The sequence below is a fragment of the Sorex fumeus genome, unplaced genomic scaffold (genome assembly GCF_029834395.1).
Source record: "Sorex fumeus unplaced genomic scaffold, SorFum_2.1 ptg000086l, whole genome shotgun sequence".
In the NCBI taxonomy this organism is placed as follows: domain Eukaryota; kingdom Metazoa; phylum Chordata; class Mammalia; order Eulipotyphla; family Soricidae; genus Sorex; species Sorex fumeus.
The window spans coordinates 8558722-8573830 of record NW_026606143.1 but is presented as its reverse complement, the minus strand read 5'-3'; the positions used below and the strand labels follow the sequence as shown (position 1 = coordinate 8573830).

The window sequence follows — 15109 nt, the reverse complement described above, 5'->3', positions numbered from 1 at the left end:
AAACAAGACAATGAACTGACTAAAACACCACACATACATGTGCACATATCTGTAGTTGATCGATCAATCTGACCCTTCAAAAAAATGGCAGGGAGAAACTGATGGACTGAGAAAGGAAGGGACTGTCCCCAGGGCGAAGAAACCTTATCGCTGATTGGGAACTCTGCTCCCCATTTCCCAGTCTCCCGCTTGTTAAAAATGGGTCAAGAAAGCGCTTTTGTTGATATAAGCCGGCAAAATAAACTATGACAAAGATGTTACCATATTTTGGCCAAGGCTAAATCTGAGGCAGGGAGCTAGTATCATGATCTTGCATTTTCCTGCCTCCTCTGCTTTGATAATCCTATTTCTTTTGTTACCTATGAAGATCTGACTGCAGAATGATCTGGTAATGCAAACTGCCATTCACTGTATATCCTTCCCAATATTCTAACTTATACTCAGGCCACGTGGTGTTACAGAGGTCAACAAGATATTCCTTATCTAAACTATCTACTTGGAAGCTCTTCCGGTGTTTTAAGAGCAACCCAAAGGAGAATATTTAGGTACTGATGTAGAATTTCCCATATCTCCTAAGTGTCAGCAATAACCTATGAAAGGGAGGGAAAAGAAAAATCTAGGGTAGGATAAGTCCTTAGCATGCTCTCCTCCTAATAGTTTCTAGTGTTGTGGTTCTAGAGAGAGCACGGACACGACCACAACTGCATGCCAGCCCATCAGAAAAATCTCTCTTTAAAGGATGTCTCCTTTAGAGATTTCTGAGTCACCCTAGGAATCCCTGGGTCCTGCCTCCCGAGCGTCCACACAACCATGGCTTACACGTGTGGAGCCATACCTAGAGTGCCATGGGTTTCCAATAAGCCTATTAAGGGGAGAAGAGAAAAGTTCTGCCTTTCTTAGCTTGCCACATATTCCAATGTTCCCTGCTGACACTTTCTTCCACAAACTTCTTGTCTGTCTTTTTACCTTTTTTTTTCTCTGCTTCACTTTGCCTAGGGCTAAACCTGCTGACTGCCTCCATTAGCATTTGAATTGACCTCTAGCTGATTCTGCTGGTTAGAATGCTTAAGAAAGGGATTTCTAACTAGAAATTGATCTGCCTTAGTTTACCAGGATCTTCTCACTAGTGGGCTCTCATCCCATAGTGGACGGTGATGCGAGACAGACAAAGGAGGGGTGCCTCTTTGCAGAGACCATTCAGATGCTTGCCTGGCCGGAGGAGAACTTAGCCTTAGTGGTTCAGCGTTGTGACTTGCGACCGGTAGCTATACCAGTGCCACCATTGACCGTATGTTCTCCGTGGAGTCGCAGGCAGCCCACTCGAGCTCCGTGACTTTAGAGGGACTTTAAGAGTGCCAGGTCGTGGAGCTACAAAATCACGCCCGATAGGAGGACCTATCAGGGTGCTCAGACACACACACATTCACACAGAGGTTATCACATTCCTCCCCCAGTCCCCCTAGAGATTTCCAAGGGAGCATACCTTCACAGCAGATCTTCCACAGATTGCCTCCTTTATCCGAGCCACAAGGTTTGGAGAGAAGGAACCTCCTGGGGGCCAATCCACACCAAAGGAAGGCCATTCTGATGAACAATAATTGGCAAACTTACCTTTCTTGATCATCAAGCCCAGATTCTGAGCTTTCCTGTGGATCTCAGAGAAGTGATCAAGAATTAAAGCTTTGGGGGTCGATTGATTCTGACCCATATTAAACAATCTCAATAAACAGAACTAAGAGAAGGATAATAAGACAAATACACACACTAAGGACACACGCACAGATCACACTCCTGCACTCGCTCGGACCGGTCCACTCTCTCACACGGGTGCGCACCACACTCACCAGTCACCCTGGGACTCCCGAATATGCCCAAAGGGCGTGCACGTGATTTTCACCTCCGGAGGGTTCAGCTCTTCCAGGTCTTCTCCCGGCGCCGGATTTTCCAGAACAGATGAGGCCTCCAGAACAGACAGACGAGGACCCGAGGAAACCCTATGTCCCCCCAAGTCCTCCCAGTCAGGGTTGGCCACTTCCCTGCCGCGGTCCAGAACAGACGAGGCCTCCAGAACAGACAGACGAGGACCCGAGGAAACCCTATGTCCCCCCAAGTCCTCACAGGGTTAGCTACTTCCCTGCCGCGGTCCAGAAGGGGACACTGTCCCCCCACAGAACAGACGGAATATTCCCCAGAAATTTTTTTTTTTTTTTTTTTTAAGGCCTTTTCAAAACCCGCTCTCTGGGCCCGTTTGCCGTCGGGAGATCTCACTGGGGCCTCCAAATGTTAGGGCGCAGATCGTGATCTCCCTTTAACGACAAAGAGACTCCAGAGACTGCAAACAGCAAGCAAGGTTTATTGTAAGACTGGCTAGCCAGGGTCAAGCCGCCTACACAGACACGCAGGTCAGTTAGGTGAGGCAAGACCCCGAACCTCTTCAAAGGGGATCTTATATAGGCCTTCACTGGCCGTTACAGCAAAGCCCGCGCATTTCATAGCCAATAGATTTGTAACAACATATGCTTTCTTAACCAATCCGTGTAGAAGTACATCACTCCTTAGCCTATAGATTCAAAGATCAGCATTTACGTACATAGGCATTGTGACTAGTGGGCATCAGGTAACTTGGACATTTGGTTATCACCTTGCTTCCTCTGATTCTCAGCCCTGCATTCCGGAGGTGGATAAGGGAAGAGTTCTTAAGGGAGGTAACAGATAAGGAGGGCAGGAAAGGGAGAGTTACTAATTTATAGAGTTTTAACTCTGGAATCTCCCTCAGGGTCCCTAGGGACCTAACACCATGAAGGGACTGGATGAACTCAGGACAAACAGTAAGCTACCCTGGCGTAGAAACAGGACAGACTAAGTGCCATAAAACTTATAATAAGCTAAGAGCATGGTTGTGGATGAATTCTGTCATGACCCAAAGAGAAGTGATTGGACAAGGACCCTGCTAGGGTTAGGAAGGGTTAATCTGGCCTAAGGACTGTAGTCTGGGATCTATAGCCAGATGTTCCCAGGAGAGCCACCCTTTAAGCTTAATATATCTCTTACTGTGTCCATACAACATAACTAGAAAGATTCTGTCACTGTCACTGTCCTCCTGTTGTTCACCGAGCAGGCCCAGTAACGTCTCCATTGTGAGACTTGTTGTTACTGTGTTTGGAATATCAAATACGTCATGGGTAGCTTGCCAGGCTTTGCCGTGTGGGCGAAATACTCTCGGTAGCTTGCCGGGCTCTTCAAGAGGGGCAGAGGAATCGAACCCGGCTCAGCCGGGCTGGCGGCTTACAAGGCAAACGCCCAAGTGACATATAACAGTTTATTTTTTGGAGGGGGGAGGGCACACCCAGCAGTGCTCAGGGCTTATTCCTGGTTCTGCACTTGTAAAATACTCCTGGCAGTGCTCAGGGGACCATCTGAGATGCCAGGGATCAAACCTGGGTCAGCCACATGCAAGGTAAGATCCTTACCCTCTGTAATCTCTCCATCCCATCTTTTTTTCTTCTGTTATGGTTTTTCTTCTTTAAAAAAGTTTTTATTCTGGGGCTGGAGTGATAGCATAGCGGGTAGGGTGTTTGCCTTGCACGCAGCCAACCCGGGTTCGATTCCCAGTATCCCATATGGTTCCCCGAGCATTGTTGGGAATAATTCCTGAGTGCAGAGCCAGGAGTAACCCCTGTGCATTGCCGGGTGTGACCCAAAAATCCAAAAAAAAAAGTTTTTATTCTACTAAAGAGCCATGATTTACAAAGCTCTTGATAGTTGAGTTTTAGACATATAATGTTCTAGCACCAATCCCACTACCACTGTCAATTTCCCTCCACCAGAGTCCCCAAAGATCCCCCACAACACCCCACCCCACCTCCAACCCCCTCTGCCACCTTGATGTGTGGGGACCAGGCCATCTGAAATCCTTTAACATTGACTCCTGGAATAATGGGAGGGGGGAAGAATTAAGGAAGGAATGGAAATACGCAGTGGCCTGGATTGATTCCCCAGGGCCTCACACACGCAGAGCCAGTGCTCTGTCACTAGCCTGTATGCCTGGTCCCGAGTAGCAGCTGAATTGTGTCTCCTTTCAAATCTCTCTAAATCTCTGCTTCTGAAAAGCAGGAGCCATGCATCTGACATTGTGGGTTCTTTCTCCTTCTGGTGAGGCACGGCAGGACTTTCAACTCTTTGGCCTGAGAAGAGAGACATGGTAGTGGGGGGGGGGAGGGGGGGAGGAGACGCTTCTCTTAGGCTAACAGATGAATAATTTACTCAACTATTATCCTGCCACACACTTGCCCCCTCCATGCTTCAGTGGAAAAGTTCCCCCACTCAGCCCTGCTTGTTTACAGTGAATCAGAAGGATGACTTTCCTAAAGCAGAAGTGCTGATGCTCAAGAATGTGACCTTGAATCTATCTGCCCTTCCCAGGTTTCCTCCAGCATTTATTCTGCTGAATTCCAAGGCAAGACACAACAGCCAAGGCCCTTTGAGACCCCCAGATGAAAAGGGCCTTTTGATTTAAAAGATATAAGAGATAAACTATTTACCCTGCCCTCCAAAAGGGATGCTATTTTTCAGAACAGAATATGAAAAGATTGTGAGATTTTGAGATTTACTTGGGGAGAAGAAGAGGAAGGGAGGAAATTATTTTACATTCCAATCTATTTTGAATGCATTTAGATGAAAAGAAATAAGAATGTCCTAGAACTTTTTCAAGAAGAGAAACGTTCAGTCCAATTCCCTTTCTTTATGGTGGATGAAATTGCAGGAGCTCTGTTCCACTTTAGCTGACTATATACAGAAATAAAGTTTACTTTGTATTTTTGTTTGTTTTTGTTTTGTTGCTTTTGGGGTCAATGCTCAGGGGTTACTCCTGACTCTGCACTCAGAAATTACTCCTGGCGGGGCTGGAGAGATGCACAGCGGGTAGGGCGTTTGCCTTGCACGCGGCCAACCCGGGTTCGATTCCCAGCATCCCATATGGTCCCCTGAGCACCGCCAGGAGTAACCCCTGTGCATCGTCAGGTGTGACCCAAAAAGCAAAAAAAAAAAAAAAAAAAAAAGAAAGAAAGAAATTACTCCTGGTGGTGTACAGGGGACCTTACGGGATTCTGGTATTGAACCCAGGTCGGCCGTGTGCAAGGCAAATGCCCTCCTTGCTGTACTATCACTCCAGCCCCACTAAAGTTTATTTTGATAAGCAATTTTAGGGCTGGTGGTCTGGAACCTATTCTTGGACTGACAACAAGATGGGCAATTAATGACATTTTGGTTGATATGAAAAGAAATTAATTTGAGCTGGAGAGGTGATACAGGAGTTAAGGCCTTGCATGTAGCTGAGCCCAGTTCATTCCCTGGTACTGAATATAGTACCTGAGCACCAACAGTAGCAATCCCTGAGCACAGATACAGGAGTAAACCCTGAGCACAGCTCAGTGTGTCCCAATACGCACTCACCCCCTGAAAAATATAAATAATGGAAGAAATGTCTCCATTGTGTTTAAAAATGAATTTGGGAGGGGGGCCGAAGATAGTACATTTTCAGGTTTGACTCAAAAAACAACAACAAAAAAATATTTAAGGCTAGAGACATAGTCCAATGGGCTCATCACATGCTTTGCATGGCAGAGGCCTGGATTTGATCCCCAGTACCACATAGTCCCCCAAGCACCACTCAGAGTACCGAGCCTGCAGTCTCCTCTGAACACTGCTGGGTGTAGCCTCCAAATAAAAAATATATAAATCAAATTAAAATGAAAATTTTAAATTATTATAATTCTTGTCATCTATTTTCTTCAGGCCAGTCATCTTAAAGGTGCTTTAGACTTTTTTTTTTCTGGTAATCTCTAATTTTACATTACTGATGAAAAATAATATATCTCCTCCTTAAAGCCACATTTGTGCAAATTCTCCTCTGGAAGAGTGCAAAGCTGAGTGTCAATAATTTCCTACAAGTGAGAAAACCAAGATTTCATTATCTAATCTGAGAGTGGATATGGTAAAACGAGAAGGTTCTAGGATGTCCCAATGTGAGTATTTGGGAGTGTTCTGACCTTGGTTTTTAGTTGGCCTAATTTCACTTCTCATCGGCCACCCTCCAGAACTCTCGGATGCTCTTCCCAGAGGGGAGTATAAAAGAAGGCTCCCAGAACCATGCCACCGGACACCACACCAGGCTGTGGAGTCCTCAATCCAAGGGACCCAGCCCCAGCAGCCAACCTCCACTGCCCAACCACTGCCACGCTCCAGGCCGCTTTCCGGATGCACAGGGTGAGCCTCATGCAAGAATGAAGTCCCACGGAAACCAGATAATGCGGAACTTTGTGACCTTGGACTCTGGGCCAGCTCCCTACTCCCTGAGGTCACTCCTTTCACCTGTGCCTTCTCCAGCCTTATTCTCAGTTGATCCTAAGAAGAAAATAGAGACCAGAGCGAAACAGTACAACAGGTAAGGCATTTGCCTTGCACACGGCTGACCTAGGTTTGATCTTTGGCACCTTATCTGGTCCCCTGAGCCCCACCAGAAGTGATCCCCTTTCCCCTGCACAGAGCCAGGAATAAGTCCTGAGCTTCGCTGGATGTGGCCTCCCCCAAAAAACAAAAAGAAGAAAATGGAGACTGGAAACTGAGAAAACAAGGTGTTTCCTTGCAACAAGTTTGACATTTGTCTCAGAACAATGCCCGAATACTCCCAGTTTTTCCCCATTTCCTACCAGATGAAATGCAGGTTTGCTATATATATATATATATATATATATATATATATATATATATATTCTATTTACATTTTATTTTTTTCCTGAGGACAAGGTAGTCTTCAGTCTTTAAGGATTTTGCTCTTTGGGGTTGGGGGAGTGCAGTATTTGCTTACTCCTGACACTCCTGGTTCTGTGCTTAGAGATCACTCCTGGCAGTCCTGTGGGAAGGGGTGTACCGTATATGGTTCCGGGGATGGAACCTGGGTCAGTTGTATACAAGGCAAGCACTGTGCCCACTGTGCTATCTCTCCAGCCCATGAAGCAGCTGCCCCGAGTCTGAAAGGGTTCTGGTTGGGTTCTTCGGGGTTTCACGAGCACTGTTCTACTCCCTCACTGTGAATGATACCAGAAGCTATAAATTTCAGAAGTGCAATAAATCTCGCAAACCAGAAACAGCCCTGAAGACTTTCACCCCAACTCTTTTTTTCCAGTGAGGAACTTAATAACCTTGTCCTTGAATACACAGTGGGACACCATTGGTGCAGTAAATAAAAAGGTGTCTGTGGCTGTACCCCTTTTTCGCAGAGCTATTATTGCTTCCTTTTTTGGTCATCTTGGAATCAAGGACCACAGAGGTTATTTGTTTAATACACTAAAGTCCTGTAACACTGGCACCAGAGTGATAGTCCGTCCAGGGGGCATTTGCCTTGCACATAGCCAATCCGGGTTCGATCTCCGGCATCCTGTATGGGCTCCCAAGCCCGCCAGGAGTGATTCCTGAGCACAGAGCCAGGAGTAACCCGAGCATCACTGGGTGTGACCCATAAACCTTTAAAAAAAAAGTAATAGGTATCTATCAATGACACCTGTGTTTCTGAGTCTTGTCCTAGTGGATGGCCCCTTTAACCTCAGGCTGTGGCTCCCTGTTTATGCAATTTTCACCTACAGCCCCTTTAGAATATCCTGAGAAATGCTGAATTGTACCACATCTCTTATAGGCTGGATCCCATTATGTTTGCCATAGTATGCAGTGTATCAATGCAGTGCAATATGACACTGCATCCAGGGCTCTTCTTCCCGAGGTGATGTGTCAGTTAATGCTTTTATAGAGAAAGGAAAAAAAACTTTCTCTACCCACCTTGGTAGAGAAATAAGCTGGTGTTTCTTTAAGTAAAAGAGTTGTGTTAGCTGGGCATGTCGCTGAACAACAGAGCACTCGCCTTGAGGTCCCAGGTTTGTCACCACTCACAAAAAGCAACGCCCCACAGTTGATGTTTGGTCCTTGTAAATTAGACTGATAAAACATTCACATGAGGGGATGGGGCAATAGCACAGCGGGTAGGGCATTTGCCTTGCACGCAGCCGACCCAGGTTCGATTCCCAGCATCCCATATGGTCCCCCGAGCACTGCCAGGAGTGATTCCTGAGTGCAAAGCCAGGAGTAACTCCTGAGCATCGACGGGTGTGACTCAAAAAGCAAAACAAACAAACAAACAAACAAACAAAAAGAAAAACCATTCACATGAAGGGGCTACAATGATAGTATAGTGGGTAGGACACTTGCCGTGCATGCAGTGGACCCGGGGTTGATCCACAGCACCACATTTGGTCCCCTGAGCCTGCCAGGAGTGATCCCTGCATGCAGGGTCAGTAGTAACCCCAAGCAGCACTGGGTGTGGCTCCCAAACCAAAACAAACAAAAACATTCACATGAGCGGTCAGAGCGATAGGACAGGGGTTAAGGCAGTTGTGCCTTGCATGCAGCTGACCCTGGTTTCTCCTTTCTACACATCCTCCCCGGAGGACCACTGGGAGTGAGCCCTGTGCTTAGAGCTGGGATTTGGCCCTAATGAATGCCAGGTATAGCCCCCAAACCACACAAATACACATTTGTAAGAGAGGGCCAAGAATGTGGTTCAGTGATAAAGTGCCTGCCTTATATACTTGATACCTGGGTCTGAACCCAGATACCAAACACATACAATCAAGAAAAATGGTGAAAAGCCGGGCTATTAACAAGTGCATCACACACACATGTGAAACCACCCAAAAATGAGTAACTTGGGCCAAAGAGGTAGTATAGCCATTAAGGCACTTGCCTTACACATGGCTGACCAGGGTTCAATCCAAAACACCCCATACGGTTCCTCTGAGAACCACCAGGAGTGATTCCTGCATACAGAACCAGGAGTAACCCCTAAGCATTACCAGGTGTGACAGAAAAACAAACAAAAGAGTAACTCAAAGTGGTGAGTTACTTGGGCTTACATATCATTTTAACCAAAGAACTATTAAAATTAGAAAAATGAGGGGCTGGAGCGATAGCACAGCAGGTAGGGCATTTGCCTTGCACATGGCCGACCCAGGTTCGATTCCCAGCATCCCAGATGGTCCCCCAAGCACCGCCAGGAGTGATTCCTGAGTGCAGAGCCAGGAGTAACTTCTGAGCATTGCTGGGTGTGACCCCAAAAGGAAAAAAATTAGAGAAAATGAGAAGACAAAGGAAAGGGACTCAGTTTCTAGGGGAAGCAAGTTGTTAGAAGGGTCATAGATCATATATTCATGTACATAAATCCTGTACACAGAAAAACTAACCAAGTATAAGGACTACTTAATAAGGCTTGCTATGCATCTTCCTCTGAGGCTGGATGAACTGAATCTGTAGTGTATCTGTTTTATGTAACATTCCATATGCTCAACAAACACGTCCCTGACTGGAAAATTTTAGTTTCACGGGTCTCCCGTGCACTTCTTCCCTCTTTCTCTTCTTTGGCAAAGCGGTTAATGTTCGGCTTTGACGAGGCTTTCTCCCTGCCACACCCTACAATTTGTATTCCCTACTCTCTGCACCTCTTATCCTTGCAGATTGAAACCCGCGGTCAGGAGTTGGGAGATCCTTGTCTGACCACAGACGCTACACGGAGTCACTTCTAGTCTCAAACCCTCGCGGAAACTCTTAGCTGCGGGAAGGAGGACTCTTGTCATGTCTAGCCCTCACGTGATCCTAAGAGAATGGATAAAGGAAGTCATTGAGCAATATTCTCGTCTAGGAGCGGCAGGGTGGCCAGATTTCGTAAACCAAAAATACTGAGCACCCATTATTTTGAATTTCAGCTAAACAACGAATAGGTTTTCCAGTTTGTAGAAATCCGTCCCGGGAAAAATTCACGGCATGCTTATCGCTAAAAATTAGTAGTAGTGGCAACTGCTCTGAAATTCAAATTTCACACCTTGGGTTTTGTCTGACGCTTAACTTAGGAGGGCAAAGATTCTCGGGGCGCCGGGCTTCTTCCTAGCAGGTGCTCAACATCTATGCAATTGTTAGAGCGAACCCCACACCAGCCCGGCAGTTCCCAGAGCTGCACCCTGAGCGGGGCTCAGCCCCACGACGGGAAAAAATAGACACCCCGGTGGCAGACCATTGCTCGAAACGTCCAAGGGGTCCTCACACTGGATGCAACCCCACCCCGCGGGCTCCCGGGACCCGGCGATCAGCCCTGTCATTCCCCGGCTTCTCACCGCTCGCCCTACCCTCCATCTCGTGACCGGTCGTCACGGGCCGGGGGGCGGAACTGCCCGGAGCCTCGATTCCTGCTTACGATTGGTAGCGTCACCCATCCATCAAGTTAGGCTTCGCCTATCGGCGGACGAGACCGAATGACGTCCGTCTCGTAGAACACGGCGTCGCCGACGATTGGTGGAGAAGGCGGCAGCTTCCCGGAGGAGGCAACGACGGGGCGGGCTCCGGGAGTCTGGAAGAGCCGGAGAGCGTCACCCCCTCGCGCTGCGGTGGTCGCTCGCGTCCCGCCGGCCTGTTCCGGGTTGCCCCGCGCCGCCGCCGCCGCCGCCGTGGAACCATGGCTGGGCTCGTTGTGCTCCTGTCCTTGTTGGTGGCGGGTGAGGACCCGGGGGGCGGGCGGGGCGTGCTCCGGGAGGGTCTGAGGCTCGGGGGTCGGGGGCGGCGACGGGTGGGGGACAGCGGGGCCGGTGCCGCAGTGCGGGCAGCCGGCGGCGTCCTCGCCCCAGCCCCCTCCCTCTCGACCTTTTCTCTGGACCCGACCGCGGCGGCGCGGCCTCACGGGTGGCCCGGGCCGGGCTGCGTGGGGGGCACCTGAGCCGGCCTCCACCTTCCGCCTGTTCGTGGAAGGTGCGTCCGCCCGTCGTGCCACCGGCCCCGGGTCCTCCCGGCCTCTTCCGGCTCGGGAGGCGCTTGAAGGATGGGGGTGCGTTTCTCAATTGATTGATAGCTGATGATGAGCCCTTCTGGGCTGACCAAAGCCGCTGCGTCTCTTTGCAGTTTCTGGTGTCTTCCTTCTCAGCGGTTGTCGTTCGTAATTCCTAAGATCGCCGTCCCGCCCTCGAACATGTTACACGAGACAAAAGTTGTATGGTTAATTTTCAAGGCAAATTCCAAGTACCTCCGGATACTTTTTTGGTCCCAGTTCTCAATTTTAAAGGATTTGGAAACTAAGATGTGAGTCATGTTCTTTGGGTCACATGGCCCAGAAATGGGAGCTTTCCGAAGGGAACCGAGGTTCCCTCGCGTTCAGGAGTACAGGTCAGCCAGTGTTTCACCTGTTCCTGCGGAATCATGTAATTCGTGTAAATTTTGTACCAGTCCTTCTTTTCGAGTGATCGAGCCCAGGGCCTGAATGTGGCTCAGCGGTAGAACCCTTGCCTGGTGTGGAGCCCTGGGTTTCATCACCCAGCACAAAATTTCACCCAAAAAACAAAAACAAAAAATGCCTCAGGGGAATTCTCAGTGGGCTGGAATGTGTGCTGGGTATGCCAGAGGCTGGTGTTCAATCTCTGGTACTGCTGGTCCTGAAACACCGTTTGGGGCAATCTGGAAGCACCTTTGGGTCTGCCCCCACCTCCCAGAATTCAGAATGATCAAGCTTAGGTAAATCACACAGTACCACATAGGTAATAAAGCTGGAACTGGATCCAGATCACCTGGCTGCAAAACCAGGGCCTCTCTGGGTCTGCATATACTGGTAGGGGAATCTATATGCTCAGTTAGTGGGAATGCTATTGCTGAAGTGATGGGGGCCGACTTGGGGGTACACCTAGCGGCTGATCCTGGCTGGCTCAGTGCTCACAGACCACTCCTCGTGGTGTTCGGAGGGTCATGTGATGCCAGCGGTGGCACCCAGGCCTCCTGTAAGCAAAGCCTGAGCCCAAACCACTGAGCATCTCCTCAGCCCTCCTTTCCTGCTTGTTTCTAGCTTTGAAAAGATTATTCTGATTAATCTGATTTAGAAAGTGACTTTGGGGGGAGCTTTTCCTTTTTATTTATTTCCATTTTTTACATTGGAAAATCTGTCCTTTGATACTGTGATTTAACTGTGAGGGAAGTAACAGCTCTTAAAAGTTTTTATTGGTAGGATTAATACTTGGACTCCATGTAGTTTAGGGTTTGGGGATTTGTGTTTTGGGGGGAGGGCACACCCTTCCATGCTCAGGAGCTACTCCTTCCTGGCTCTGCACTGAGGAATTACTCCTGGCGGTGCTCAGGGGACCATATGGGATGCTGGGGATTGAACCCGGCTCAGCCATGTGCAAGGCAAAAGCACCCTTCCCACTGTAGGGTGGCCCCAGGAGGGTTGTTTTTGGTCTGAGGCAGAATAATTGCTTCTGTACAGGGTTTGAATGTGTTTTGCGAGAATCTGATTCTGTTAGTTTCCACATTGCTTGATCTTGCCAGGTGAAGTTAAGTTACTGTCTTCTGCAATGATTAGATGTGACTTCATGGAAAACATCTTTGAGAACTCTGACTTCAGGCCAGTGGTAGACTCCTTACCTGTGTGGAGTCTTGGGGTCCACACCTGGCAATGCATATATAGGAATTGTCCCCACTGATGCTTCAGGGGACCATGCTTCCTGATAGAGCACCCCTACCCTGGCCGGAGAAACCATGGTTTTGTGTCTTGCATGTGCTCTAACAGCCCCCAGTCCCTGTAATCTACACTTGGCACCACATGTGGGCCTCTAAGCATCGCCAGGGTTAGCCCCTGAACCCTACTGGCATGGCCCAGAAACCAAAAAGGAAAGAAAAGAAAAAGAATGAGAGCACCCCAGTGATTTTGATGCTGAAGTGAAAGCCTGTGGAGAGGGAGAAATGGGTAGGGCATTCCATATTGTACTGCATTCATTCAGTGAGTACTATACATCAGGTACTGTTCTCAGGCTGGGGGTAGCATATGGATAAGACCAACTGAAATCCCTGCACTTGTAAATGTGTAGTCTATCAGGAACCACTTTGGTGCCTATGGCCACACGTACACTCCAGAATTAGTTAGTAAAAGTGACTGTCACAGGTGAGTGAAAGAAGGTCTTTCTTTCTTGCACCGGCTCCCCATGTAGAGGGATAAACGATGATAAGGGCAGATACATTTGTGGTGGAAAGGCCACAGGTAGGTGGAGGAAGTCCTTTGCTTTCTCTCAGAATTGGATTTGAGGGGTTGGAGCGATAGCACAGTGGGTAGGGCATTTGCCTTGCATGTGGCCAAACCAGGTTTGATCCTCGGCATCCCGTATGGTCCCCCAAGCGCCATCAGGGGTAATTCCTGAGTGCAGAGCCAGGAGTAACCCCTGAGCATTGCTGAGTGTGACCCAAAAAACAAAAAAAAAATGGACATGAGATGATCTAGTGAGACGGAGTGATAAAGTAAGAAGATGAAAGCCCTTGGGAAGTTCATTTCAGTTCAGCACAAAGAAAAACTTTGCAAAGGGCTAGACTGTTGGGACCGTGGGAATGGTTGCTGGCAAATGAACCTGCCTTGATGTTGGAGTGGCGACCTTCGTTTTTACTGTCATATTCAGTTAGAGGATGAGGATTGGGTCCGGTACCCCCAGGGGTCTGGGCTGGTGCCCTATCTCAGAATAGGAGTCCTTGATCCAGGTTTTCCAAAGCTCCAGGTTCAGGGGAGGACAGTGGGTACCAGCAGGGCAGCAGAGTCTCATCTGCAGGTTTGAGGCCAAGTCTGACTTTGCAGGGGTTGTGAGTTGTGAGTCAGGCCACGTCTCAAATCTGGCTCCTCTCTCAGTCGACACGTGGCTCTTTAAATGTGTAAGGGTGCTTGGAACATATAGGTCTATTGCCGATCCATTTTCTCAGAGATTACAGTAACTTCTGCTTTCGTGAGCCAAGGTATCTATCAGTTCCGGATGACTCTTCTGTGAAGTTTCTTGGTCCTCCTTGGGCGAGAATAGTTTGGAAATTCCTGCTCTGGCAGCTGCACCGAATTGAAATTCATAACTCTCCGGGTTGTCTCATCACCATCCTGGGGCCTTTTATTTACTGTCAATACTGTAGCACCAGAACATTTGCTGTTGCTTCCAACTTTATTCCCGTACCCTGTTCCCTAGGTCAAGCATATAATAACAGTGAGGCTTTATTAAAGGCTTATTTCATGGCCAGCTTTGGTTTGGATTGGGTGTTAATATTTTCATAGGAGGCCCCAAATTTTCAGTGACTCCTTGTCTTCCTTCGTGTAAACTAGACTTCATTGGGTTAACACATACTGGAATAAGAGGCCAAATAATTCATCCTTTGACTGGGGTAGGGGGCACAAAAAATAGTACAATTTTTTTTCCATTTCTTAATTCCAACCCTCAATACCCCTAGACTAGATTGTCTTTATTATTACTGTGACTTAGAAGACGTGATCTTTTGGGGCCAGAGCAAAGGTGGGACACTTGCCTTGCATACAGCTAACCCAGGTTAGACCCCAACATCCCTTATGGTCCCCTGAGCACTGCCAGAAATGATTCCTGAGTACCAACGGGTGTGGCACAAAAACAGGGGCTTTGTGGCATATCTGATCATTAGAAATCAGTGGTTTATTTTAAGAATTAAAAAAAAAGTCAAGGGGCTGGAGCGATAGCACAGGGGGTAGGGCGTTTGCCTTGTACACGGCCAACCCGGGTTCGATTCCCATCATCCCATATGGTCCCCTGAGCACCGCCAGGAGTAACCCCTGTGTACCACTGGGTGTGACCCCAAAAGAAAAAAAAAGTCAAAACTCTGGCACAGAAATCTGAAATCTCTCACTTCTATCATTAACCCCCATTTTCAAAATGCAGACTCGATATTCTGAGAATTTCCTCCTACAACTTGAGCAGGTTAGTGTACCTTAGGCTACAGCTTAACTTTCCTTACATCTGGCAAATGGTGGGCAGGAATGGGGCACAGGTTACCAATCAGAAGACCAAATGCTCTAAACTTGAGACTGGAGAAACAGTCCAGGAAATGGTTTTTCCAATGCATGTATCAAGAGGGTGATTCATTCATTCATTCTTTCCTTTATTTTTTTTTAAAGTAAAGCAAGGTTGTTTTTAACCAATGAAACTTGCTTAGAAAGATGTGAAAGGATGGAGCCAGAGCCATATTGCAGTGGTTGCCTTGTACTCAG

The 15109-nt window shown here is 48.0% G+C and overlaps 1 protein-coding gene across 1 annotated transcript in view; it reads left to right on the top strand.

Annotated features, from left to right (window-relative positions):
• Positions 1–10407: 10407 nt before the first annotated feature.
• Positions 10408–15109, top strand: part of ATP6AP2 (ATPase H+ transporting accessory protein 2) — a 29182-nt gene continuing 24480 nt past the window's right edge. The window contains exon 1 of the mRNA XM_056131315.1: positions 10408–10589. Within this exon, the coding sequence (XP_055987290.1) occupies positions 10550–10589 (40 nt within the window). The 5' untranslated portion in view covers positions 10408–10549. The remainder of the gene's footprint in view (positions 10590–15109) is intronic.